The sequence below is a fragment of the Canis lupus genome, chromosome 19, assembly GCF_048164855.1.
Source record: "Canis lupus baileyi chromosome 19, mCanLup2.hap1, whole genome shotgun sequence".
Lineage (NCBI taxonomy): Eukaryota > Metazoa > Chordata > Mammalia > Carnivora > Canidae > Canis > Canis lupus.
Window position 1 is genome coordinate 58844920 of NC_132856.1, and position 26671 is coordinate 58871590.

The window sequence follows — 26671 nt, forward strand, 5'->3', positions numbered from 1 at the left end:
AGCCCAGGTGGGCGTGCAGGTGGGCGTGAATGTAGGCGTGCAGGTGGGAACCCAGGTGGACATGAATGTAGGCGTGCACGTGGGAGCCCAGGTGGGCGTGAATGGAGGCGTGCACGTGGGAGCCCAGGTGGGCGTGAATGGAGGCGTGCACGTGGGAGCCCAGGTGGGCGTGCAGGTGGGCGTGCACGTAGGAGCCCAGGTGGGCGTGCAGGTGGGCGTGAATGTAGGCGTGCAGGTGGGAACCCAGGTGGACATGAATGTAGGCGTGCACGTGGGAGCCCAGGTGGGCGTGAATGTAGGCGTGCACGTGGGAGCCCAGGTGGGCGTGCAGGGGGCGTGCAGGTGGGAGGCACGACGCCCTCCCTGACAGCCAACTGTACAGCAGGGCCGGGGTGGGATTTGGGGGGAACTCAGGGAGATGCGTCCGCAGGACTCGCCTCCTCCAGCAGGGGGCACTTCAGGGCAGCACTAATAAAACGCAAATTAGAAGCAAGTGAATGACAGCTGGGTCCTGAGGGAGTTTTTTTTTTTTTTCTTTCTGGTCAGGCGCGCGGTGGACAGCCCCGGCGCCGTCGGGGCCTCGGGCCGAAGATGGCTGTGCGGCCGCCTCGGAGGGCCGGGCGGCGGCGCCGGCGAAGCTCCCGGAGGCCGCGCGCGGCCCCCATCCCCGCTCCCGCGGCCGCCTGTCCCGGCCCAGGGGTGCGCGACGCGCCTCGGTCCCTCGCGGGCCCGCGTTCCCGGGCAGGCGCGCCGCGGGCAGCCGCTCCCGAGGTCCCTTGCGGCGGCGTCCCGGGGGCCTGCGGGGGCCTCGGAGCAAGATGGCGGCGGCGGGGTCCGTGAGGCGCGGGCGGCGGCGACCGCGGCGCCAGTGAGCGGCCCGGGGGCCCGGGCGGCTCCGGGCCGGGGTCCGGCTTCGGGACGGACCATGCTACGCTCCACCGGCTTCTTCCGGGCCATCGACTGCCCCTACTGGGCTGGGGCGCCCGGGGGGCCCTGCCGGCGGCCCTACTGCCACTTCCGGCACCGCGGGGCCCGGGGCCCCGGCGCGCTGGTCGGCGGCGGAGCGGCGCCCCCCGCAGCAGGTAACGCCCGAGCCGGCTCGGCTCCCCGGCCCCGGCCTGGACTCCACGGCCGCGGCCTTCCCGGCGCCGCCGCCTCGGCCCAGCCGCCTCCCCACGCGCTGGCGGGCGTCGTCTCCGCGGCCGGGACCGCCCCCCCCCCCCGGGAGCCGAGCCCGGGGCCGGCGCGGGGTGTCGGGAGCCTCGGTGCCCCTGGGCGCACGGCGTGAACGGCGGGCGGGGAGCCGTCCTGGGCCGTCGCGAGGGCGCAGGCACTAACGCAGGCCGAACGGCGAGCGCGGCCGGACTCCGGCGCCCCCCGCCCCCCGCCCCCCGCGGCGGCCGCTGCCGTGTCCGGCGGGCGTAGGAGCACCTGCTGCGAGTCGACGCGGCTGGACCGGGAGGCGGCCGCAGCCGAGCGGCTGGGCGGGCGGGGCGCGGGCTTCCAGGCCTCCCTGGGTTTGCGCAGAGGACGTTGGTGGACTGCGCGTCGTCCCTTCGCGCCGGCTGTCACCGTCATGGCACTTTGCGGAAGGCCGGGGGTGCGGTGGGCTCCTTGGAGGAGGTGTGACGGGGAGGATTAAGTGCTGCCATGCCCCTCCCTTCTGGGGGAGGCTCGTGCTCCCTCGGGTGACCTCTGCCCTCCAGGACCACTTCCCCTTTCCCTCGGACCCAGACCTCCTCATCCTGTCTCAGCTTCGAATTTTCTCCCCAAAAAAGCGATCATCGTCTCAGGACCTTCTTCCTTAGGGGAGTGCGACGGCTAGCCTCAACCCAGAGGCCTGTTGCCCCGTGTGGTCAGGAAAAGAAAAGTAGGATTTTCTAATCTCACGGGAATATGCTCGGCCCCCTGGCACCTGCAGCTGTCTGCAGCCAGCCCGATGGGAGCAGTCCCTCCCTGTCTGCCTCTGCAGCTGTGCGGGGGGCCGGGGCCTTGAGAGCTGCGTGAGCGACGGGTGTGGCCCCTGGGGAACCTGGTGTCGGGGAGAAAGGACACGTGTGCCCGCTGGTGCCTGGACGCCGGATCATGGTACTCCCGGCTCCGGTGCGGGCCAGGGAGGGCGGGGAGTCGGCGCCCAGCTCTCCCGCTGAAGCGCAGTTTATTTACCGCCTGGTGGTGTATGTAGCGCTTTGCAGAGAGCCCCCTGATTTCTGGGGTCCTCTCGGTGAGTCCAAAGAGGGCAGGACCACACCCTTAGGCCTCTGACACGGTGACTCGGCCCCAAGTTCACATGTTGCCTTCCAGCCTCCCAAACTCTGGGGTGTTGATTTCTCGCCTCATGCGTTCTTCCCACGGTAAGTCACATTTTACATTTCTTCCGGCCTCACAGATGGCCAGTTTGTTTCCCGAAGGATCATTTTGGGGAACCTGTTTAGTGATGTGGTCCTGTCTGCCCCGCTTGCCGTGGGGGAAAAATGCAGCCGCCTACCCATCTGCGTGTTCCTTTTGCAGGAAAGGAAAGGAAGGGGGTCTGCTTTCTGGTAGAACCCTGCGTCCCCCTGCAGAGGGGCAGGGTCAGTTCCCAGCTCAGCCTGTTTCTTGCTGGGGAGCCTCTCTGTTTCCTTCTCTGTGGCATGCTCACAGGGTCGCTGCCCTCTTGGGAGGCCAGGGGAGCGGGTGTGCCTCGTCCTTTCCCTCCCTTTCTGATTCCCCTGCTCCAGATTTTGACAGGCCCCGTTTCCTCTCAGCTGGAAGAGGCTGCAGCAGTCCAGATGTGCAGGCCCAAGCAGAGGTGCTCTGGCAAGGGTGGGCTGGGCCCGGTTTGCTTGAACTCATTTTTAAGCAACAAAGTTGCTAAAGTGCTGGGTGGGAGCTGCCTGCAGGTGGGCTGTGGGGGTCCCTGTGAGGCCCAGCACCTCCAGTCTTGGGCCAGTGGGCACCTGAGCCTTGCAGTGGAGTCTGAGGCCAGTGAGGGGGCTGGGCCGGGATCCTGTCCCTTCCAGCCCTGCCCCCAGCCCACTCCATGTGGGCTTCAGGCTATCCAGTCTCGTGCGTGGTATTGTCCAGTTGGCAGCACACCCTTGGGTAGGCTCTAGGACTCTCAATGGTAGGGATGATTGTCCCCATTTTACAGATGAGCACACTGAGGCCCAGAGATGGGGAGCCACTCTCCTGTGTGTGCATGGCTGGTAAGTGGGGGATGGGATTGAGTCTGGGCAGTCAGGCCCTTGCCCCACTCACCTCTTCCTTCCAGTGCCAGCTGCTGAGCACCTATGAGTCCCACACACACCCCAGCACCCCGTGTGTGTCAGCCCATGCTCTGCCCTGGGGCTGGCTGGGAACAGTGAGACCTGGGAAAGAGAGCAGTAGGACGTGAGCGCTGAAACTTGAGGACAGGGGTGGTCATGACTACGTGGTGGGGGCAGCCCCCCCTCCCTGGGCCTCTTATTAGGCAATGGTTGGGGGGAGCTTATGGTCTGGAGAGCAAGCCTTGTTTCTCAGGGAAGCTCCGAGCCCGGAAGGTCAGGCAGAGAGGGGGATGGAGCCAGAGAACTAAGGCTTCGAGCAGAGGGTGGAATTTCTTTCCTCTGTGAGCTGGCTTGGAGCAGGAGGGGTACAGCCACAGTAACAGGCAGTCCCCGGGGCATGGCTGCGCCTGAGCAGATCCGCAGGCCACGCTGCCCCTCAGCTGCTCCCTCCTCTGGCAGGGTGCCAGCGGGTTTCATGTGGGGGCGACTTCTCACTGTCACGTGATGATTTCTTCAGAGATGCAGTGGAAGTGTGCTCTCCTGCATCCGGCACTTTCTCAGCGCCAGTGAATGCTGGGGAGATTTCTCTCCCCTGATACCAAGAGAGAACGGATCCTGAGAGGACCTCAGCAGCCAGCAGCGTTGCCTGTTGTGCCTGGAGGCCCGGCGGGGGGTTGCAAGGAACCTGGAGTGTCTTTGCTAGCCGGTGGGCAGCGTGGCCTTGAGTTCGGCCCACTGGGGCCTCCTGCTTAGTCTGGGGTGGGAACTCTGAAGCTGCTCGGAGGAGCAGTGGGAACTGGACATTGGGGCCAGGCCTGCTCTGGGTGGGCAGCATCCCTGGCCCTCGCCTGCTCAATGCCAGGAGCACCCCCAGTTGTGGCGCCCCCTACCCTGGTTGCGATGATGACAGATGTCCCTAGGCATCGCCTGGCGTCTCTTGGTCACAGGCTGTTTCTTGCTGAGGCCCCTTTACTTTCTTTTCAAGCGTTACCCCCCCCCCCCCCCCCCGCCCTGCTTCCCCAGGAAGCCACAGTCCCCAGGGACCCAGCTGTGCAGGCTCCCAGAGGAGAAGCCTGCAGCACCGTCGGTGCTTCCATTGTCTTGTAGCTCTTGGCTTTCGTAAGGATGGGATTAGAGGCGAGGTGCTGGGGTGTTCAAAGCGCTGAATTCACCGCTTACCGCGGGCTGCGTCACAGTTGTGGTTTTGGGCAGAGTCCCAGCCGGTGAGGCCCACCCGTTGCTTCTGTTCATAGCGCTTTTCTTCAGGGCTTAGAGTAACGTTCATTTTTTTTTTTTTTTTTTTATTTATGATAGTCACAGAGAGAGAGAGAGAGAGAGAGAGGCAGAGACACAGGCAGAGGGAGAAGCAGGCTCCATGCCGGGAGCCCGATGTGGGATTCGATCCCGGGTCTCCAGGATCGCGCCCTGGGCCAAAGGCAAGCGCCAAACCGCTGCGCCACCCAGGGATCCCTTAAAACGTTGGACGATACTGAAAAGTCAGAAGAAACGTGTTTTGTAAATCGCCCCGAGTCCTGCCCCTGCCAGCTTGCTGTGCTCCCTCCCCGCCTTCGATAGAAGAGGCTTTGTGCCCTTTGTAGTCGTGATCCTGTGCACTGATTAAGTTGGATTCTGTTTTCTGAGGCCAGAGGCCATCCTGGGACTGTACCTCCCGGGTTCCCACACCTGGCCGCCTCTCTGGATGGCCTGGGAGCCTTAAAAAAAAAAAAAAAAAAAAAAAAAGCCTTCTTGCCCTGATCTAGGCTTGAGCCACACACGTGTTGCTGTGTCTGCCCAGAAAGCTGCTTTTGTTATTTTAATTATTATTTTAAGATTTTTATTTATTTATCCGTGTGAGATAGAGAGGCAGAGCCACAGGCAGAGGGAGAAGCAGGCTCCCTGTGGGGAGCCCGACGTGGGACTCGATCCTGGGTCTCCCGGATCTTACTCTGTGCTGAAGGCGGCGCTAAACCGCTGAGCCACCCGGGCTGCCCTGCTTTTGTCATTTGAAAGTGTATCTGCTTAGTGTTAGCAGAGCCTTGGGTCTCTCCCTGCAAACCTGCCCCCAGGAGTGGCGCCTGGGGAAGTGTGTGGTTGTCAGTTCAGTGGTGCCCCTGGGGTTGGGCGGAGGCAGGGATGCTGCTCAGCCCCCTGCAGTGCCCAGAGTGCCCCTTTCCCAACACACGCAGGTTTGTCCAGCCCTGAACTGAGATGGAGGAACCTGATGAGCACCCAGCTCCTGGGGCAGCTGAGAGGAGCTTGGGAGACCTGTGCCCCCCAAGTTCTCCAGAGGAGAGGTGCGAGCACCATGGCTGCCTTTCAGCCCTCGCAGGTGGAGGGCAGCCCCAAATGCAGGCATCCGGCTCCGGCTCCCTCTCCGTTGTGCAAAGAGCCTGTCTTGGGGGAGGGGTTGGCCTGGCCTCCAGCTGCGGGTGGTGGCTCCTGTGCCTCACTTAGCCTTCTGTAAAACGGGTGATGACCTGGGCTCTCAGGGACAGTGTCGTGGGAATGCTCTCCTGCGTCGTCGTCCCCACCCACCCCTTGTGCACTCAGGGCCCCCTTTCAGGGTCACACTGGGTGCCACTGAGGTGGGCGCGTGGGATTGTCTCAGCTCTCTGCCTGCGTGTGCAGCGGGGCGGCCGGCTGGTGTGGTCTCATTCACACCCGAGAGTCGGATGCTAAGAGGGAAGCGAAGACGGGGAAGGAGGTGCTCGGGTCCCTGGGGCCCCAGTGACCCGGGAGCCATCTGGGGCCTGCAGGGCGTGGGGGGGGGTGGTGTCTGCCTGCTTGCTCTCCCCCTCCCCGATCGCAGCCTTCCTCAGACTTTCTGCCGTGGTTGGCCAGTGTCTTTTTAGGAAGCAGGTGTGTGCTTGCCATTTGAGGGCCTTTGGTCTGGCGGCTTCCCCAGGTACTGAAGTTTTCTGGAAACAGCCGCGTGAGCACCTGGCCACAGCAGGCTGGGTGGGGGGCAGGCAGGAGGGAAAGCCCGGAGCACTTCCGGGGGAAACTGCACGCCCGCTTGTGCTTTAGTTTACTGGACAAAAACAGGGTGGGAGGCTGCTGGGGGGCCCAGAACCTGGGTGCTCTGTGGTGGGGCTTGGGCCCGACACGTGCTTACACACAGGGGTACCTGGGCTTCGGGGTCTTCTGCAAAATTGGGAGCTAGCCCTGGGACCCTCCTAGGGCTCTTCTGGATGCGTCTGAATTCAGTACCTACCTGTGGGCTGGGGTCCAGGGCAGAGCAGTTGGCATAGGGGTTGCGGGGACATCAGGTAGGTTTCCCCAAATAAATGGTTACTGAGCTGGGCTTTGAAGGATGAGTAGAAGTTTGCCTCATGGCTGGAAGCAGAGGTGGTAGTGGGGGGATGGTAATCCAGGATTGGGGCAGGGATGCAGCTCAGTGGAAGGCCCGAATGTTCTCTTGCGTGGTTTGGAGGGATGGAGTGGAAGGGCACTTGCTCCCCAGCATTGCTGCCGCCCCCAGTGGGTCCAGCAGGGGTCACTGTTGTCACACTGACTCCCAGTCGTCCTGGAGCTTGTTGCTGCTGCTGCTGCTGCTGTCTGGCCACTCAGCCCCGGAAGACGGAAATAGGGGGCTGTGCGCGGAGCCGCTGGATCTCCTGTGTGGCTGCTGGGGGCCAACTGTCCTGTGGGACCGTGTCCTCCAGTCACCACAGGGGCCTGTGTCGCGGGAGTGCATGCACTCAAGGCATGGAGGGCCCGTGACCCTCGGCCAGTATTTCTTTTACTCCCTCCCTCCGTCCACAAAGCTTTGCAGACATTTGTGCCGGCCAGCTCACCGGAGGCGGAGGTGTAGACAGGAGCCAGGTGGTCAGCATGTCGAGCTCCGGGACAGCAGGGGACACGGAGGGCACATCTGGGCAGCACTGGGACTGCATTCACTCCAGGCACATCCTGGTCATGCTTGTCCCTCGGGGCCAGATCCGTCCCTACCCAGTTGGTCACACATCACAGTTGTTTGTCCTGAGAGACGTGTGTCCGATTCTCTATAGCCGAGTGGCCCAGAGAGCCCTCAAAGAGCAGGAATGTGGGTACTATTCCAGGAGGCAGGACCCGAAAGCCCTGGGGCCTCCTCCCCAGGCGCCACTGTTACAGCATTGTGCTGGGTACCTAGGGAAGAGCACAGGCCTGCCTGAGCCGCTTAGTCCTCCCAGTTCTGCAGGGAGGATCTTGGAGGGCTGCCTGGAGGAGTCGCTGAGGTAGAGGCCATCAGGCTCTGGGCAGGAAGCTGGTTCCAAGTATGAAGGAGAGGAGGGGGCTGGCCCACCTGGAAAGCCTACCCTCACCACTCTTCCCCGTCACCTACCTGTGTGGTCAAATAATAAAAGGCACTGATGCTCATGTGTTACTTTGGTGTGTGGGCTCTTTCCTGGGGGACACAGCTAGCTGCCCCCATGTCTTGACTCCATGTTCCAGGAAGAGGATGCTGCAGTGTTATTGGGCCTCCCGCTGGCCGGGGCACCTCCCAGGAGCCTGTGGTGTGGAGGAAGGTGACCCCCAGGATAGCCACTGGCCACCCGTGTTTGGGGAGTTGGAAGCGTCCCAGGACCGGAGTGAGAGAATCCGTAAAATGTTCTGTTTGGGGACCGTGAAAGCAATTTTGTGCCCCCCACAGCCCATGGGGCATAACCAGCCCAGTTATGAGGGCAGCAGAGAGCAGGCCCCCCCCGGGAGGCCCATGTGGCCGCCGCAGCCGGTCCCTCTGGCATTCTTCTGCGTTTTCTTTTTTTTTTTTTTTCTTCTTTGTTTCATGCTCTTCTGTGTCTTCCTGGGTTTCCTTTGGTTTTTATCCTGCCCCGCATGCTTCCCTGCATGTTTGCAGCATAGCTGAGCCCCCGGTGTGTTTACGATGGCAAGCAGGCTGTGTGCCGGGCGGTAGCTGCTTCCAGGGCACTCTTGTCCTGGTCCTCCCGGGATCAAGCCTCGGGAGGGGCAGCCCCATAGCGGGGTGGCCAGTGATGCCCAGAGGGAGCCGAGCTGGGGGATGGTCTCAGGCCTGGCAGGGGCCCTCTTTCTTTCCCTGGGAACCCTGGCCTTGTCCTTGCTTGGGGGGTGGGCTTTAGAGCTGAGGGCAGCGAGGGGAGGTTGTCCGGTGTCCTCAGACTGTCCTGGAGGTGAAGGTGGACCTCAGGCTCTGCTCCCCGAGGCACAGCCCAGCCCCATTGTCAGGCACGTAGCATGTGTCTCCCCGTGTGCACCTACATCCATTGGCTGTCGCCGTTCTCTTCCTATGGGTCCTGCGTGCCCCAGGACTCTCCCCTCTGCTCCAGAATGGGTGAATGGCCAGGTACTTTCATCCTGGGCTTCAGGCTCCTGCCCTGTCGAGTGGGGCACTTGGATGTCCAGGTGTAAGGGCGTCCTACCCAGGGGAGACTTTGGGCCTGGACAGAAGGAAGGTCCTCAGGAATAGAGCCTTTGGGCCTGGAGGGAAGTAGTGACGCTCCTAGTGCCTCTGAGGACTTGGGGAGTGGCCAGAAGAGCCCAAAGTGAGGGGTGGGTGCTTGGGTGCTTGGACCCTCTGAGCCCCAGTTGGCCACCTACCCTGCATTCCAGCCAAGCCAGGGCTGGCTGTGAGCCAGTGCCCTACCTACCAGTGTGGTCTTATGGGTACGTCCTCCCACCACCACCACCTTGTAAGGCCTCTGCCTCCTACGCAGCTCCCGGAGCCTGGGTGGGTTTAGTCTCTCCACTGATGAGCCCTTGTGTCCTGCTTATCTCGAGTGCTGGAGGGACTGACTCCTCCCTGTGTCCCTGACACCCCCATGCAGGGTCAGCAGGCTACGGCCGCCGCCACCGGGGTTGGAAGACCGTCCCACTAATGTTTTATCAGCACGAAGCCGGGGTGGGACCACTGTGCAGTGTGTGCTTATCGGCTTTGGACCTTGGGCAGAGTGGTGGGAGGGCTGGGGCGACAGCCAGCCCTTAGGAAGGCAGAGATGGTCGTTGGCAGCACCAGGTCTCCCTTCCAGGTGGGAGAGGACCTAGGCTCTGGGGTCAGCCCTCTCACCAGCTGGGTGAAACTTAGGGAGCGGCCTGGCTGGCCAAGACTTGGCCTTCTTATCCGTGGAATGGGCTGAGGGGCTGACGATGTGAGGGGAAGCCTGAGTGGCTCCTGAGGTTCACGGTGGGGCTCACAGACCCGCCCCAGTGGGGCCTCTGTGCTTGGCCGTCGTTAGTTCCACGTGCCTTTACGGGAGGGTGTGTAGTGTTGTCTGGAGGTGGGGTGCGGTGGGAGCAGGGGCACAGAGCCACGGATGAGGCCCAGGCCCGGGGGTTTCCCGGCAGAGGTAAGGTTGGGAGGGATTTGAGGCGGCTACACCACTGCCCCGTCTGTTGCTCACTCAGCCCCGTGTGGTCTCCACTGTGACCCTTGCCCCAGCCTTGTGTGAGTTTTTGCACTCAGGGATCTGCAGCCTTGGAAAGCGGGGGTTGGCCTTTCCTTGTGGGGTCGGGGTGCTGGCGTCCCCCTTTGCTGGAAGCCTGTCCCGGGAGCGAATGGTCAGAGAGTCGGGACACAGGAACCAGGGAAGGGCAGCTCTCTCCTTGGGCAGGGCCTGGGGGGTGTGGGGCCTCTGTGGGCACGGAAGCAAGGCTGGGCCTAGGTGTGCTGGGGGTGGGCAGTGGGTGTGGGAAGAGGGGTTCGTGATTTCTTTCTCAGCCTAATTAATCTTGTTTACCAAACGCATGCTTACCAGGTGCAAACCCCCAAAGGAACCGCCCCTTGGCTTCCATCCAGATTAATTCTGCGATAATTAGGAGATGCCTTCCAAGGTGCCCCATGGCCCTTCCCAACCTCTGTGGCTGCCACCCGCCCAGAGCCCTCCAGTGGGCTCTGTCAGGTGGGTGGGCACGGCCCGTGGGCACCTGCAGCTCGTAAACCAACTGAGTCCTGACAGGCTCCCCACGGTCCCGGCCCTTGGAAGCAGGGTGGGGCAGGGGGCTAGAGGCCACGAGGGTCCCCCTCCCAGAAGCCTCAGGTAACCTAGCTCTGGGCTCCGTGTGCTCACTTTAAGCCACAGGTTTGTAGCAGCTCCTGGCAGCTATGCTCGAAGCTTCTTGACCTGTCTGGAGCCCCTTAGGCTGCTGATGAAGTCTTACAGGACCTGAGGCCCCAGTGGGGCAGGGTTTTGACCTTCTTAGGCACACCGAGGGCAGTTTCTTTTGCCTTATGGTGGGGGAGGCAGCCTCCAGCTGGGGCTGAAAATGCCCCATGTTGGCAGGCTCGGGAATGCTCTTATCAGGGGCTGGGTGCTTGGACTGGGCTCAGCCAAGAGCTGCACCCCCTTCAGGGTCTGAGCCACTGGGACCCCGAGTGCAGTTGCCCCTTCCCATCTGAGAGGCCAGGCTGCCAGGAGGCTAGAGGAGGTGGAGCAGGTGTGATTGCCTTTATAATGTCAGTACAGGCTCCAGGGTAGGAAGACAGGCCTACCTCAGGTCCCCTCCCCTGAGGGCCCCTCTTTTGTAGGCCCTCCTCCTTCCCTCCCTTGGGGTCCCCCCTAAGCACAGATGCACTTGGGGGAGAACCCTTCTTTTCAAAGTGTGAAGTGGCCTGAGGTCTGAACTTGGACCTCATCACTCTGAAACGGCTGAGGGGCTCCTGGTGATGTGCATACTGTTTGTGGCCCTTCTGCCCAGTGATGGACCCTCCGTTCATCCCAAACAGCCCCTGGGGGAGGGGGATCCCCGCTAGGCAGGCTGCACTCTCGTCCCCACAGCAGGGGCAGGAATCTTAGCCACAGGAGGGAGGATGGGGAATGAGCTGGGCTGGATTGGAGGCCCCCTGAGAACTGCCAACCCAGCCCCTCGCTGGGTGTGGGCCCCTCCTCCTTGCTGGCAGCCCAGACTTCCGAGGGGAAGGCATTGGCTCCTCTCTGTTCACTCCGGCGGACTTGGCCCAGAGTGGGCCTCCCATCCGTGCATTTGGACTGGTGATGGGTCAGCGTGGGCTGGGACGATGGCCTTCCATCTGGCTGGTCCCTCCACCTCTGAGCAGCGGTGGCCACGCATCCTGCCCCAAGTGAGGGGAAATGACCACTCCCCAGTGCCCCACTCGGTGGTGGTGGGTGATGGACCGGCCTCCCTCTCTCTGACCCATGGTCCTGGCTCGTCCTCGGTGGTCAGAAGTGAAGCTACGTGCTTCTTTCTTCTAAGTATAATCTAAACCTGGGTTCCAGGGTAAAAGCCAAACAACATGCCCACAATGATCCCCTTCCCTCCCTGGGGCCCCAGGCCCAGCCACTGTGCCCTACAAAGCTCCCTGTGGTGAAGGCTGGCGCCCAGCCGTGCCGGTTTCTTTCCACGGCTTTCCCGCTCCGTGGTGCTGGAGTTTCCTGGGGCTGCCGTAGCTCGTCACGTTGGACGGGGGGCCTTAAATCAAGACTCCTTCTCGGACAGTTCTGCAGGGTGGAGGTCCAGGATAGGTCCCCCTGGGCTCCCTGCAGGTGCGGGCAGGGCGTGAGATCTAGGGAGGTTTTCTCTTGAGACGCTTCAGAGTGACCTCTGGTGAGACCTAAAAAGTTATTTGAGTATATAGTTGATACACGAAGTTATGTTACTTTCAGGTGTACAACTTAGTGCTTCAAAAATGTCATTATGTCACTTTATAAAATGTGTTGTTAAATTTTTTTTTTTTTTTTGGATGCAAACACACGAGGGTTTATTTACAAGCTCGAAACTGGGTCCAAGTATACCCGACGCAGCGGAGCAGGGACTTGGACTCCTGTGTTGTTAAATTTTAGATAGGATTTTTTTTTTAATGTATTTTTTTATTTTTTTTTTAAATTTTTTTTATTTATTTATGATAGTCACAGAGAGAGAGAGAGAGGCAGAGACATAGGCAGAGGGAGAAGCAGGCTCCATGCACCGGGAGCCCGATGTGGGATTCGATCCCGGGTCTCCAGGATCGCGCCCTGGGCCAAAGGCAGGCGCCAAACCGCTGTGCCACCCAGGGATCCCTAGATAGGATTTCTAATGATGAACTCGTTCAATTCTGGAATGTTTGAACATGGTGTTTTGAGTATGGCATGTTATCCTTTTCTTGGAATGTTGGGCTTCTTTTGCTTATGTTTTATTTAAAGTGTCCATAGGTCTGTCCATAAGTGAGAGTCTTCTGGGAGTTTTGTGCAGACATTGGTGACATGGGTGCTGGGCTCATGGCATAAGCCCTGGAAGATGGTACATAACCGGAGTCATCTATCCCACCGTCGCTGCTAGGGGTGGGGACCCTTCAGGTTGATATGAACATTAAAAGGACGGGGTCCTGGGACGCCTGGGTGGCTCAGTGGTTGGGCACCTGCCTTTGGCCCAGGTCGTGATCCTGGGATCCAGGATCGAGTCCTGCATCGGGCTCCCTGTGAGGAGCCTGCTTCTCCTTCTGCCTGTGTTTCTGTCTCTCTCTCTGTGTCTCTGTGTCTCCGTGTCTCTCGTGAATAAATAAATCTTTAAAAACAAAAAAATAAAAGGACAAGATCCTGAGCTTGAGCTCCACGGTGGGAGTAAAGATTACTTAAAAAAAAAAAAAATTAAGAAGTTATGAGGACATCAGCTTTGCTCTCCACCCCACTTGGTGTTTTCAGAGTGGAATTTGAACGTACAATGTTTTCTTCTTCTTTACACCGTGAGACCCTTAGCAGATAACATCCTGCCTCACCTTTTTCCTTAAAAGTGTTGTCGGGCTCCCTAGCGGTGGTGGGCTTCCACTTTCTCCTGGCATATGCACAGCCCCATGGACTTCACTGCAGGGAGGCAGGGAGCGTGTTTGTGGGACAGAGCCCTACAGGTGACACCTCTGCGGCGGCCCTCTGCTCCCCTCCCACCCAAGCCTTGACCCAGGGAAAGCTTTGGATGTACCCCCCCCCCCCCCCCCGCCAGCCCCACTGTGTCTGTGCCCTGCCAGGCTGGCAGGCCCTCTCTGCACACCCGCCCAGCTCCTGTCTGCAGGAAGTAGCGTGCTACGGCTTCCCTGAGGGCTGGGCCCACGGGGAATCCCATTCTGGCCCCAGCTCCTGGATTTCACTTGTCCAGCCGGTGAAATGTCCCTCCTCCATCGTGCCAGTGCCACGACCTGCACCGCGAGCTGTGCTGTGCCAGGAGGTGTGCAGGCCAAACGGCCATGGCTCTGGGGCCCAGTTGTGCTTCCTCAGCCTGCCTGGCAGCCTGCGTGGGCTGGGGCCTGTGCGGGCAGAGAGGGGGAGCCCACTGTGGAAAACTTCACCTTCTGGCATAGCCTCCCTGGGGCTTTGCTGGAGGCCCAGCCCCCCATTGATTCTGGTTCTCTGTGGGTTCTGAGCTTCGGGCCTCGGGGCTGACGCCCAGGTCGGGGGTGGCCAACTTGTCGCTGTTTAGGGGCCCGCTCACCACTCTTCTCTCCTGCTTCCCGTTTCAGGGCTCGGTTATGATCCGTACAACCCCGAGCTGCCCAAGCCCCCCGTGCAGAGGGAGAATGGAGCCCTGGGCAGAGGGGACGAGCCCCGCTCGGACATCCTGGAGCTGGAGCTGGTCAATCAGGCCATCGAGGCCGTGCGCTCTGAGGTGGAGCTTGAGCAGCGGCGGTACCAGGAGCTCCTGGAGACGACCCGTGAGCACAGCTCAGCCGAAGCCCCCGCCGTGGCACCCCGAGACCCCACCGCTTGTTCCGCCACTGGCCTGGATGAGGACGCCTTCCCGCTGTCCTTCGATTACAACCCTGGCGGCCGCCCCGGCCTGTCGAGCCCTGATGCCAGCTACCAGCCCACCCCTCTGGCCACTGCTGCCGAGGCAGGCAGCAAGTACTCGCTGGCCTCCCTGGATCGGGCACAGGGCCATGGTGGGGGGGGTGGCAGTGCCCTGGAGTACGTCCCCAAGGCTGTGAGCCAGCCCCAGCGATATGGCCGCCCCATCCCCAGCAGCAAGTACGTGTTGGATGACTCCAAGCCGTCCACAGACCTGGAGTATGACCCTCTGTCCAACTTCTCTGCCCGGCTGCTCAGCAGAGCCAGTTCTAAGGATGACAGGGCCCCCAAGAGGCCCAGGGGCTCCCGAGGCAGCGAACCCTACACGCCTGCCCTCAAGAAGCCCTGCGACCCCTTCGCCGGCTGCGACGCCAGGTTCTCAGACTCAGATGATGATGCCGCCACGGCTCCAGTGGACGGGCCCATCACCACCAGCCCCCCCAGGGCCCAGTTGGGCACCGAGACCAAGGCCCCTGGGCAGCCCGGCTCCAGGGAGGGCCAGGACACTGAGGAAGGTGGCCTGCGGGAGACCAAGGAGATGGCAGTGCAGTACGACGTGGAGGACCTCGGGCAGCCCCCCAAGGCTCCTGCTGGGGCGCCTGTGGCCAAGCCCAGCTCGCCCGCCAAGGCCACCCGGGAGCCTGGTGGCCCCAAGCAGGGAAGACCCAAGAAGAAGAAAAGTGGGGCACTGCCTGTCACCACCCATAAGGACAGCGCCCGGAAGAAGGACAAGGGCAGAGACGGAGAGCACGGGAGGCCGGCCGGGAAGCCCGGGGCAGACCGGAGGGGCCCGCAGGCCGGCAGCCCCCGGCATAGGGCTGAGCAGCCCGAAGGGACCAAGAAAAAGCCATCTTCGGCCACCCCAGTGGCCAGCTCAGGGAAAAGCCGGCCTGACCGCGGGGGTGCCCACCAGCTGCCAGTCAGGACGGGTGGGAAGACCCCATCTGGGAAGCTGGCCGAGCGGAAGGCCCGCTCGCTGGACGAGGGTGCCTCCCGGGATGCCCCTAAGCTGCAGAAGCGGGCCCTGAGCCACGCAGACCTCTTCGGGGACGAGAGCGAAGACGAGGGCCCCGGGCCCACAGCACCCCCCGCCCCGCCCCGCCTCAGCTCCGACTCGGACTCTGACTCTGACTCCGACTCCGACAGCAGCCTGGGCAGCTCAGTGGCTCAGGGGCCCCGGAAGCGCCTCAAGGCCCCTCCGCCTGCCCAGCCCGCCCCCACCCCCGCCCCCGCCTCACCCTCCTCCTCCTCCTCCTCCTCTGAGGCCAGTGAGAGTGTGGACTACTCGGCTCTGGAAAAGGAGGTTGACTTCGACTCCGACCCCATGGAGGAGTGTCTGCGCATCTTCAATGAGTCCACCAGCGTCAAGACAGAGGACAGGGGCCGGCTAGCCCGGCAGGTGAGCCCCCTGCCCAGGGCCTGTGGCTTCTGTGGGGGTGCTCCCCTCCTGCGGTCAGGAGCCCTTGGGGGCTGCATGCTGTGTGCCATCCCCCCTCCCACCCTTGTCCACTGCCAGGACCCTGAGGCCCACCCAGCAGGGTCCCGCAGTGGTGTTCTGAGCTCTGCAGAGATCAGGCAAAGTCGTGCGGCGCGTCTCCCACCTCTCCCCCTTCTCTCTCTCCTCCCTCCTCCACCCCCCCACACCCACTGTCCAGTGCCCCCATGTCGGCCACCAGAGGGAGCTTGTGTTCGACAGAGCCTGCCGTGCTGGTCCCTGCTCTGAAACCCACATCTCATGTGAGGGTCGCAAGGTCCTGCCTGGGGTGCTCTGTCCTTTACTGCCCTGCTCCATTCACAGACCTTTGAGGTGTGGCCGGTCAGATCTCTGCACCCTGTTCTCCCATTCTGCGTTTCTGAGCTGCCCCATGTGAGCGGGTGAGGGAGAGGAGCCCGAGGCAGTGGTCTGGGCATGAGACCATGTTGCCCTCGGGGCTGGGGTGTGTCTGCAGGAGATGCAGGGGGTCCTGTCTCCTCACCTGCGAGCGTGCGGGGTGCGCCCCCTGGCTGGAGTTGAGGGTCCCACATCATCTCTTTCAAGACCTGGGAGCCCCTTCCTTGAGTGCATTCCTGCCTTTCCACCTCACCGCATCTAGGCTCTCGGTGGTTGGTGGTTGGAGCAGCCCAGAGGAGCCCGAGACGGGTGTGGGAGGAGAGGCCAGAGGGAGGGAGCCTCGTTGAGGGTTGGATGTTTTTCAGCCCCCTAAGGAAGACAAGAACGAAGACAAGGGGCATTCTGCTCTGACCACTCTGTTCCCTGGGCAGAAGAGGAGAATTTCTCATCTCTCCAAGCAAGGCAAGGAGGTCAGTCTGCCTTTGGGTCCCCAGGGGAGGCTGGCAGGGCAGGGAAGGCCCCCGTCTGCAGAATCAGATCCCTGTGTCCCTCTGCCCATGAGCACACGTACACCCAGCACTCCTGTGTCCTGGCACTGAAGTGTGTGGAGCCCACCTCCGGTCTTCGGGCTGTGCTCCCTGCTGGGGGAAAGCGGGGCACAGAGCAGGGAGGGCCCCCTAAGGGACGGGCCCAGCACTGGCTGTGAGGTGTGCTGTGTGGTTGCAGGCACAGTCCCAACCTTTCTGAGCCCTGGTTTCCACCCTGAAGACAGGAGCAGATGTTGGTGGCTGAGGCGAGCGAGCATAGGGGAAGGCATAGGGAAGACGGGCAGAGGGCGGGCTCCTGGCCAAGCACCTGGGAGCTCTGCTTGATCCAATCGCCAGACCCCTCCCCTGGTGAGGCTGGAGGCTGGATGTGATTGAATCAAGCGTGATTGGATTGACGTGCCAATCCAATCAGGGGGCCCAAGGATTCCCACCCACGTAGTGGCTGTGCCTATATCAGGGCCAAGGGCACGGCCTGAGCATTCTGAAGGCAGCAGCCAAGAGAGCAGGACCACGGAGGTGCCCTGGGACAGCCAGGCAACATGAGTTTGAGGTCTAACCTGCCGAGCTCGGTTCCTGCCAGGGTATCCAGGAACTCAGAGGAGGGCGCCAGGGCAGCCCACTCCACCGCGGCTCCGGCGCCCCTGCCCTCCTGCCTGCTCTGTCAGCCTTCGGGCCTACGTGGTCTGCTCTGGGTGCCCCCCACATACGACCCCAGCCTGGAATTTGTCATCACTCAGGCAGACCCGGTGAGGAAAGGCCCAGCACCCCCTGCCCGGCCTCCCACTGCCCAGGAGGTGTGCTATCGGCGGGCCCAGCAGGCCCAGAGGGACTCAGCCACCTGGCTCCAGGCTGCCCAGCAGCCAACAGAGAAGCCATCCTCCATCCACATCTCAGCTCCTGGTGAGAAGAGGAGGATCGCCCATGTCCCCAACCCCCGCTTGGCTGCAGGTGAGTCCCAGGGCACAGGGGCTCGGGAGTGACAGGAGGGACCCCAGGCCGGGCTCCGCTTCTGCCAGCAATGGTGGCCTGGCCGGGCCCTTAGTGTGCTTGTCTGTGACATGGGGATAAAGGTCTCTCCGACAGTTAGCAGGAGGCCAAGTCGGGCCTGGTGCAGTGCCCAGCGGCTCTGGGCCTTTCCTGGCTTTGGTGCTGGGAGTGGGCGGCTGGCTGAGAGTCTGGGGATGTCTTCCTGTCTTCCTCCCATCCCTTGTCTGTCTGGCAGACCCAGAGCCTCCCTCAGAGGCCCTGACCCAGAAGCCTCCCTGTGACTCTCTCTGTCCCTGGTCTTTGTGTCCTTGCCTCCCCCGGGCTCCTGGGGTATTGGAGGCGGGTGGCCTGGTGGGGGCCGGTCTGAGTGTGGGCACCGGGCTCTAGACAGTGATGCCAGGAACAGGGAGCTGGCCTCCGGGTGGTGTGTGGGGACAGGCACCAGGCTCCTGCCCAAAGCTGGTGTCAGGGAGGCTTTCAGCTCATCGGGAGGGGCTTGGGCTAGATCATGATGCCCTACTGCTCTGAGGGGCACCTTCCCCCACTAGGGAAGCCGGGTCATGCCTCTGCTGTCTGACAGGTGAGTCTCTAAGGCAGCCGCCTCTGGAAGCGAGGAGATGTTGGCCGGGGGGGGGGGGGGGGGGGGGGGGGGGGGAGCTTGTTCACATGTAGAGTCAGCCTCACTTGGAGAGGTCCCTGCCTCCTTATCGGCTCCCAGGGGCCTCCCTTGCTGTTGGTTTAAACACTCCCTTGAGTAACCGGGGCCTGCGTGTGGCCCGACAAGGCTGTCCCACAAATGCAGGCATCCGCAGCCACTCCCCCACCCCCCTTTTCCCTGGTGCCAAGAACCTTCTTCAGGATAAGCTGTCTGCGATCTGACCTTCCCCTCCCTGGAGCTCCTGCCTTAGAACTCAATGGCGAGAGGTGTTGGCTGAGGGGCTTTAGCAGCGGCCAAGGGAAAAGGGCCCTGAACCGTGTGGATCCTTGGACACGGCTCTCACAAACCCACAGCTTCTGCCTGCAATCGGGTCTCGCGGGTCGTCGATGGCCTGGGGCAACCCTGGCACACTGCTCGCTGTGCCCAAGGCGGGTGGCGTCAGCCGCAGGTGGTCCAGTATCCATAGGCACTGTGGCGGCCTCCCCAAGCGAGGGGGACTCACCTGAGGTCTGGGCAGTCCCGTCCGAAGCTCATACTGGCTTTCCTTTCCACGTGTGCCCCGAGTGCTGTGTGGAAAGTGTCTGAATGAATCTAAAAGGTGTCTCTCCTTACTGAAAAGCTCACGTGTCTGCCCCATCAGCAGAGGCTGCCCCGGTGTGGGCTAAGCCGCGCCAGCCTGCGTGCCGTCGTCCTCCCGGGAGGCCGGGGTCGGGGCCCTCTGCTCTCCATCTGTTCGCCTTCTTTGGGCAGGGTGGGGCCCAGGCGCGGGGCCGGCCAGAAGCCCCAAGCTCAAGCAGGCGTGCGCCCCCCCACCGCCTCCCCTAGTCCCCTTCGCCTGCCCCGGAGCCCTCGGAAACGGCCCCACAGGCGGGCACCCTCCTCCCTGGGGGGCGGGAGACTGTTTGGTTTGTGACCTCATCAAAGGGAACACAGGCAGCAGCAGGCAGGCCGGCTGGTCACAATGACCGGGCCGGGGGGCATCCTATACCCTCTGGTCCTCAGCCCAGGAGCCAGGGCCTTTTCCTCCCTCCTGCGTCAATGCCTCGGAGTTGGGGGCCGGAACATGTGGCAAAGGCTCCACATGTGCCCTGCCACTCGCCGGACCACCCCGGCGGCAACGTTGCCTGAGCCGGCCTCCGGAGCCCCATTTGTGTTTTCCCCTTCTCGATGGACTTGCCCGAAAGCAGATAGAGCCTAATGTCATTCCATAGCCCGTGCCCCCCAGCCCAGCCCTTCCCCCTGTGCTCCGAGATGCACGTCCTGCTGACGCTCAATGACCGCGGCTGCTTGGTGCTCTGCAGCTCAGTGATGGGCGTGCTCTCCTCCTGCACTCACGTGCCCTGTGCCCCACCAGCCCCCACAGGTGCCAAGAGGACCCTCGCCGCCAGCAGCAGCCAGCCTCCCAATGGCCCCGAGCCAGGCAGCCAGCCCCTGAAGGCCCGCACGTTGTCAGGCATGGCGTCCAAGACCACCACCACCGTCACCCCCAAGCGCGTTGCCCACAGCCCATCTTTACAGGTGAGCATCCCCCTCCCTGCGGCTCGCTGGCACCCTCCCCGCTCCCTCCACTCTTCTGTTCATTAAGGAATACATCCCTGGGGCAGTGTCTGTTCGGAGAGAGCAGAGGGCACAGGTGCCACGTACGCCACCCTGCCTGCCCTCGGTTCCCCGCTGGTCGACACCGCTGTGCTGGTCTGTTGGCCCCGATGCGCCAGTAGCAGCCCTCACGGGCACCGAAGCCCAGAGTTTCCAGCGGGGTCCGCCCTGTGTGTGCCGTAGCCTGTGTGTTCTGAGAAATGCATCAGAAGACCGGGCAGGGCTGTGCCACCTCCGATGGCTCTGTGTCATCCCTAGAGTTTAAAGAAGCCCATTATTCCGAAAGAGTTTGGGGGCAAAGTCCCCACGGTCATCCGCCAGCGGTATCTGAACTTGTTCATTGAGGAATGCCTCAAGTTCAGCTCTTCAAACCAGGAAGCCATAGAGAAGGTGCGTGACCCTGGCGGGTGGCTGCTGGTCAGCTGAGGGGGCCACGGCTGGCCCAAGTTCGGGGGTGGCCAGGCCCGGGGCCCCCAGGCTGAGCAGTGTGCCGTCCTCAGGCGCTGAACGAGGAGAAGGTGGCCTATGACCGCAGTCCCAGCAAGAACATCTACTTGAACGTCGCTGTGAACACCCTCAAGAAGCTGCGGGGCCTGGTCCCCAGCTCCGTGCCTGGTCTCAACAGTAAGTCAGGCTAGGAGGGGTGGCCGGGGCGTTAATGTCTGGAAGAGTCGGGTTTGTGCCTCTAGCAGGGGGGGCCCAGGGCTGCGCTGGTGGCTGGGGACCACTCTCCCCCAGGCCGTGGGGCCCTGGCCAGCCGGCTTTCTGCCGCTCGGAGCGCGGGGAGGCTCTCAGACAAAAAGGTGGGTGCTGGCTCCTGGTCGGCGGGCTTCCATGGAAGGTGGCGTCCGCCCCACACCCTCACTCCTGCATCTTCTCGCTCTTCACTGCCCTCCTTAGCGAGCTTGCTCTCCCGAGCCGGGGGCCGCCTGCTAATGGGGAGGCCTCTTCAAAGGCGAAGCTCACCCGGCCTGCTGCGTGCATTCAGCTCCGGGAGGACGCGTCATTACTGCCTCTTGAAGGCACATTAAGCCGCCAGTGCGCACACTTCCCTGCTCTCCTGCTCCCGCCTCGGCCCCCACAGCTCCTCCTGGGAGGCTTCCACAGTGCCCCTGGAAGGCCCCTTGATCTACGTGCCCTGGGGCTTCTGGCAACCAGCAGCCAGTCCCTAAAGAGTTTAGGCGGGGGCAGTCTCGCCTGTCTGACAGGGTGGTGAGGAGCTGGCCGGGGGACAGGTCACCACGGAGGGTGGGAGTGCACTCGGGAGGGACGAAGGAGTCTGAGCATGGCTTACCGTCCCCCCACTTCCAGAAACCAGCGGCCGGAGGGTCGTGTCCCATGAGATGGTGCTGGGGGGCAAGTTGGCCACCAAAACCAGCTTCTCGCTCAGCCGCCCGAGCAGCCCCCGGGTGGAAGATCTGAAAGGTGAGCCTGGTCCCTGCAGCCGTCCAGCCAGGCCCTCCCCCTGCTTAGCCGTCCGTGGCCTTGCTGCGGGCTTACTACGTGCCCGGTTGTCCCCAGGGGCCGCCCTGTACGGCCGCCTCAAGGAGTACCTGCTCACGGAGGACCAGCTCAAGGAGAACGGGTACCCCTTCCCACACCCCGAGCGGCCAGGAGGCGCCGTCATCTTCACGGCTGAGGAGAAGAAGCCCAAGGACTGTGAGTGGACTGTGCCCCCCTGCTTGCGGAGGGCCGTCTGGGCAGGGGGAGTGTGCCGTGAGCCGGGGCGCACCCCAGGGTGGGGGTTCAGGGCCTGATGCTCCCGCGCCGCCCCACAGCCTCCTGCAGAATCTGCTGCCGGTGTGGCAGTGAGTACCTCGTGTCCGCGTCGGGCCGCTGTGTGCGCGAGGAGGAGTGCTACTACCACTGGGGGCGGCTCCGCCGGAACCGAGGTGAGCCCTCTCTGCAGACACCACACCCCACAACCTCCCCGCCGACTCCTGGTCAGGCTGAGGCTGTCCCTTTGCACCAACACTGGTCAGTTTTCTTTCTGCGTGTCCTCTCCCTTCCTGAGCCGTGTCCCAGTGTGGATGGTGGCGAGGCCCCCCACAACCCCCAGCCCCCACGCACCCTGGCTCCCACCCTCAGCACCCCACGTGGTGTGCTCCCTCTTGCAGGCCGCCTGCTGCCCACTGGTGGGTGTGCCAGGGTCCCCCCCCATCCCCAAGACACATGTGTCCTTGCTGCCACACCGGGGGAGGGCCCCTCCTCCGGGGTCCCGAATCCTCATTCCCTCAGGGGCCCTGGTGCCCCCCAGGAGAGGAGGAGAGGAGGCTGTAGATGCCCGCCTCACAGGGGCCACCCCTCCTCTGCTGAGAAGCCCCTGCCCCAGCACATCAGGTGCCACGATTGTGCGCGGGAGGCGTGGGACTGGGCTGCTGGGGGCCGGGCCCTGACCTCCTCCTCCCTTTCAGTGGCTGGCGGCTGGGAGACTCAGTACACGTGCTGCTCGGCTGCCATCGGCTCCACTGGCTGTCAGGTCGCCAAGGTAGGTCTCTGGGGCCCTGCTCCCCCACCTGGGGAGCACCCCCGGCCTGGCTGGAAACGAGGTGCAGCCTGGGCCAGAGCCCACATCCCCCTTTCCTGTCCTTTGATCCGTGTGCCTCTGACGGTGGCCTTAGGAACAGTGGGGCGTCCCCCAGAAACCACCCGCCCCCCGCCCGCCAGCCTCACGGGCCTTCACCGCTCTGCTCGCAGCAACACGTGCAGGACGGCCGGAAGGAAAACCTCGAAGGCTTTGTGAAGACTTTCGATAAAGAACTTTCAGAAGACGCCCACCCGGGGATTTACGCCCTTGACTGTGAAATGGTGAGTTGAGCACCGTGTGCACTCAATGGCGGCCAGGCACCTGCACCTGCAGCTTGGAGCCGGCGTGGGTCTCAGGATAGAGCAGGTGAGGGGAAGAGCCGCGGACCACGGCGGGGTGCTGGCCTCCCTCGTGCCTCAGGTTGTGTCTGGCTGCCATGCCGGCGTCTTCTGAAAGCGAGCTTTTCTCCCACCGCCGAGTAGAAGCTCTCGTCTCACCCCTTGGCACACCAGGCGCACCGTGCGACACAGCCAAGGTCCTCGGGACTGGCTTGTAAACCAGGGGGCTGTTGGGGCTTTGTGAGGGCACTGCAGGTTCGTCCCCACCCCCGCTCCCACAGAAGGCCTGGAGCTCCCTGGGGCTCGGGGTGCAGAGTGTCTGGCCCGTGGTCCTGGGGGCCGGTGGGGGGCGGGGGGGCATGTGGTCACGTGACCCCTCCTGGCCTGCAGTCCTACACCACGTATGGCCTGGAGCTGACGCGTGTCACGGTGGTGGACACGGACATGCAGGTGGTTTACGACACCTTCGTCAAGCCGGACAATGAAATTGTTGACTACAACACCAGGTATGGCCCCGACCCCCCACTCCCTGCCCCAGCTCCCAGGGTGGGAACCCGAGATTTGCCTCCTTAGCTACCCTCAGGGCCCCTGCTCTACCCGCCCCAGGTTTTCAGGGGTGACTGAGGCTGACCTCGCCGACACGAGCATCTCGCTCCGGGACGTCCAGGCTGTCCTGCTGAGCATGTTCAGCGCCGACACCGTCCTCATCGGACACAGCCTGGAGAGTGACCTGCTGGCCTTGAAGGTACTGCCGTCCCCAGGCTCTGCTTGCCCGGGGTCCTCGGAGGGAGGATGCTGGGAGCTGGGCGGGCTGAGCCCCGGGCACCTTCCTACCCCCGCCCCCTGGGGCCCTGGCTCCCGCGGTCTCTGCCCAGCCTCTCGCCCACAGGTCATCCACAGCACCGTGGTGGACACGTCCGTGCTCTTCCCGCACCGCCTGGGCCTCCCCTACAAGCGCTCCCTGCGGAACCTCATGGCTGACTACCTCAGACAGATCATCCAGGACAACGGTGAGCAGGGGGCGGTGGTGAGCAGGGGCAGCGGGGCCCGGGGGCGGGGCGCACCCACGCCAACGCATCCCCCACCCGCTCTGCCCCACAGTGGACGGGCACAGCTCCAGCGAGGACGCCAGCGCCTGCATGCACCTGGTGATCTGGAAGATCCGAGAAGACGCCAAGACCAAGCGGTGACCGCTGCCGCCTGCCCGCCTTCCCCGCAGCCCCGGCCCGGCCTCTACCCCAGGCCTCTTCCAAAACAGTGCAATAAATCTCGAGAGCTAACCCTGTCCACGTCGCCGAGACATGGAAACAGAGCGGGAGGAGCCGGCGGCCGAGTGCCCACGCCGAGACCACCTGGAGCCCTGACCCCACCCGGCCCCCTGCGCCGCCCCGCCTCTCTGCCCCCGACTTCTGTCCTCCGAGACTGCTGCTGACGCCCCATGAGGCTGGGCCAGACCCCACCCGGCACCCAGTGGGCCCTGCTGAGTCCCCGGCAGCCAGGCCTCCCGCTCCGGCCCCTCTGCCGGGCAGGCTTTTCGTGGGTGTGTTTGAGACAGGGGTTTCTTTTTTTTTATTTTGTATTGTTATTTTTATTATTTGTAATTTAAATCTGACGACTACTCGCACAGTTGTCTTTCCCCAGCTGGAGAAGCCCTGGTGCTGCCTTCCCTGTGGGGGGCGGGGCAGGGGGAGGAGTTGGGGGGCCGGGAGCCGACAGCTGGCACCTTGGCAGCCACCAGGACCGAGAGTCCAGCCCGGCCTGGGCCGGACGGGTGGGAACTGGCCTCCCCAAACCCACCTGGACTCCGTGACCTCTGGGAACCAAGCCAGTCCCCCTGCCCCCCCACCCCCAGGGCCTCGCCTTCCGGACCCCTCCAGGGCCCATCAGCCTCTGGACCCTGTCTTCCTGCCAGAGCCCCGCCCTCCCCCAGGGGCTGTCTGTAAAGGCCTGCAGCCCCCCTAGGGCCCTGAGCCCCGAGCCCCAACCCGAGGCAGGGACGGAATAAATGTTTGTATGGATTTTAGCTCCCTGGCGTCCGGTGGTGTTCTTGTGCCAGACGAGGCCCCATGCAGGCTGTCCCTGTGGTCAGGACGTGCCCTGACCTCCGTCGGTGCCTGAGCAGTGCCAGGACCTGCCACCCTGGCCCGGGGGTGCTCTGGGCCCTAGAACTCTGGGCGGTCTGGGTGTGGGGCGTGTCACGCTCTGGCCCCCGTGGGGTGCAGTGATGGTGGGGGCAGTAGCCAAGTCCTGTGAGGCAGGGGGTTTGCGCCCGGCGGGGTGGGGGTGAGGAGGCCCGGAGAGCCACACCTGTGCCATGCACGTCTGAGAAGCTACCACAGAAAGGGAAGGGTGGCCCCCGCCCACCGTGCCCCGGCCTGCAGCTCCCAGGAGGTGCTGCTGTGCATCGCGCCCAGCCTGGGCGCCTCGGAATCGGCTGCCTTGTGAATGTGCCTCTCGGGGGTGGAGGGGCCAGGGCTGTTCATCTGTCCACCTTGGGTTCATTTAAAATGCAAAGTGAAGCCAGAAATAACCTCGCGGAGGGAGGGGCTGGCGCTGGAGTCCCTGGGTCTGGAGGCAGGAACGCAAAGGTGCTGGCAGGAGGGCTGCCCGGAGGAGGCCCCTGTAGGCTTCTGCCGAAGGCCTGGAGAGCAGGGTCCCAAGCTGAGGACACAGCAGCCTCTACCCCCGAGGTGTCCTGGGCCAGCACTGCAGAGGACTGGTTGCCCTCTGGATCCTGGGGGTCCCGGGGGGCAAGTGTCGACCAACCACTGTTGTGCTCTTGTGACCATTGGAGTTTCTCCCACCTCTTCTGAAAACAAGTAGTAGTTTCCTAAATAAATGGTGCAGGCCTGTTTCTGTGGGGTTTCTGTTTCTTTTTAGAGAGAGGGACCAGAGCGAGAGGGAGAGAATCTCAAGCAGGCTCCATGACCCGCGTGGAGCGCGACACAGGACTGATCCCACGCCCCTGAGATCCTGTCCCGAGCTGAAATCAAGAGTCGGGTGCTTCACTGACCCAGGCGCCCCCGGTTTCCGTGACCCTGGTGGTGTCTCCTTCCTCCCCAGAGCTTAACGAGCCCCCAGGGAGGCCCCGAGGATGGGTGCCAGCTTCTAGCTGGCCAGAGATGCTGACTCTTGGAGGCTGCAGGGCCTTTGCACATCCTGGGGACGGGATGGGGTCTGCAGGCCCCTCCTCAGGGCCAGTCCCGGCAAAATTAGAACAATTTGTGCAAGCCCTCCTCTGTCATCCGGGACACCCCTGGATAGGCGCTGGATGTGTGCTCGGTGATTGAATAAGAGGCCTACCTGCCCCCCTCTTCCCCAGGCCCAGGAGGGTGTGTGGAGTGGGAGGTGGCTGCCCTGATGGGGGGGGTCACATCCTGTGTGCCGCCCTCACCACACCAGCACTCACTGATTCGTTCATTCACCCAGCATTTGCTCACAGGTGTCGCCAGGCAGCCGGGCGTCTGGGGCTTGGCATCAGGCGCAGGTACCAGGTCTGCTGGCTTAGAAACAGGCTAGAGGGAGGGGTCCCAGGGCCCAGAGGGAAGGGTGGTGAGGGTGGGGAAGCCCAGAACCAACCACCTTCCTGATTTCCACACTTCAGACCGTGTCTAAAAGTGAAAATATGAAAGGCAGCGCTCAATCACCACTTCTCTCCGCCAAGTTTGCCCCTCCCCTTGAACCCCACTCCGGGGGCCCTAGCTTCAGCAGCCGCTCCCACATACCCCCGCCCCGGCTCCCTCCTCGGCCATGGCCCCGCTGCACGGCTGTCTCCCACCCCTGTCACCTTCAGGGAGACTCCCAGAGCCCTGGCCGCCCGCTGGGTGGACACACACCCGGCCGGCACCCCCTGGGCTTCCACGCTGCGCCCAACACTACACCTGCGCATAGAAGGTGCTCCCTAAGCAGGTACAGGACGGCACGCAGCTTGCACTTGTGATGCCTGTGCGTCCTTCCCGCGTTCCCAGCCCCACTCTGGCCCTCCGCAACCCTGGCTAGATCCAACCCGCCCTACCGAGGCCCTGCTCCTAAATCATGGTCCCCTTAGTCCTCTGGCCCGGACAGAGGCCCTCTCATCCGGCCCGCCCACTGACCGTCCCCAGCCCCAGCCTGCCCCCACCTCGACACCCCTCCGCTCCGTGCGAAGCGCCCACCCTAGATCCGGGCCCACCCTCGGCTGGGCACACCTCTGCAGAGACCTCCTCCCCAGG

At 63.1% G+C, this 26671-nt stretch overlaps 1 protein-coding gene and 2 long non-coding RNA genes across 14 annotated transcripts; 1 reads left to right on the plus strand and 2 right to left on the minus strand.

Moving 5' to 3' along the window:
- Nucleotides 1-858: 858 nt before the first annotated feature.
- Nucleotides 859-24483, plus strand: REXO1 (RNA exonuclease 1 homolog). Of its 3 annotated transcripts, XM_072788015.1 has the most exons (18): nucleotides 1607-2354; nucleotides 2721-2791; nucleotides 3134-3188; nucleotides 13651-15374; nucleotides 16172-16276; nucleotides 17092-17302; nucleotides 19354-19517; nucleotides 19854-19985; nucleotides 20096-20219; nucleotides 20907-21020; nucleotides 21117-21254; nucleotides 21374-21487; nucleotides 22010-22083; nucleotides 22293-22403; nucleotides 22851-22966; nucleotides 23067-23205; nucleotides 23350-23470; nucleotides 23562-24483. In XM_072788015.1, the coding sequence occupies exons 1-18, from the start codon at nucleotides 2291-2293 to the stop codon at nucleotides 23648-23650; spliced, it is 3666 nt and encodes a 1221-aa protein (XP_072644116.1). In that variant the 5' UTR covers nucleotides 1607-2290; the 3' UTR covers nucleotides 23651-24483. The 3 variants fall into 3 exon arrangements, with proteins under 3 accessions (XP_072644117.1, XP_072644116.1, XP_072644118.1); XM_072788016.1 differs by lacking the exons at nucleotides 1607-2354; nucleotides 2721-2791; nucleotides 3134-3188 and adding an exon at nucleotides 859-1082; XM_072788017.1 differs by lacking the exons at nucleotides 2721-2791; nucleotides 3134-3188 and having other exon boundaries at nucleotides 1609-2354.
- Nucleotides 4722-18892, minus strand: LOC140611169 (uncharacterized). Of its 10 annotated transcripts, none has more exons than XR_012012495.1 (6): nucleotides 18502-18892; nucleotides 15952-16175; nucleotides 12916-13437; nucleotides 7046-11775; nucleotides 6463-6892; nucleotides 4722-4737 (listed from the first exon to the last, which is right to left on the minus strand). It is a non-coding gene; the product is annotated as an uncharacterized lncRNA (long non-coding RNA). The 10 variants fall into 10 exon arrangements; XR_012012501.1 differs by lacking the exon at nucleotides 4722-4737 and having other exon boundaries at nucleotides 5002-6892; nucleotides 12916-13000; nucleotides 13282-13437; XR_012012498.1 differs by lacking the exon at nucleotides 4722-4737 and having other exon boundaries at nucleotides 5006-6892; nucleotides 12916-13000; nucleotides 13185-13437.
- On the minus strand, nucleotides 23955-26605 carry LOC140611170 (uncharacterized). Its single transcript, XR_012012503.1, has 2 exons — nucleotides 26342-26605; nucleotides 23955-26071 (listed from the first exon to the last, which is right to left on the minus strand). It is a non-coding gene; the product is annotated as an uncharacterized lncRNA (long non-coding RNA).
- Nucleotides 26606-26671: the final 66 nt, after the last annotated feature.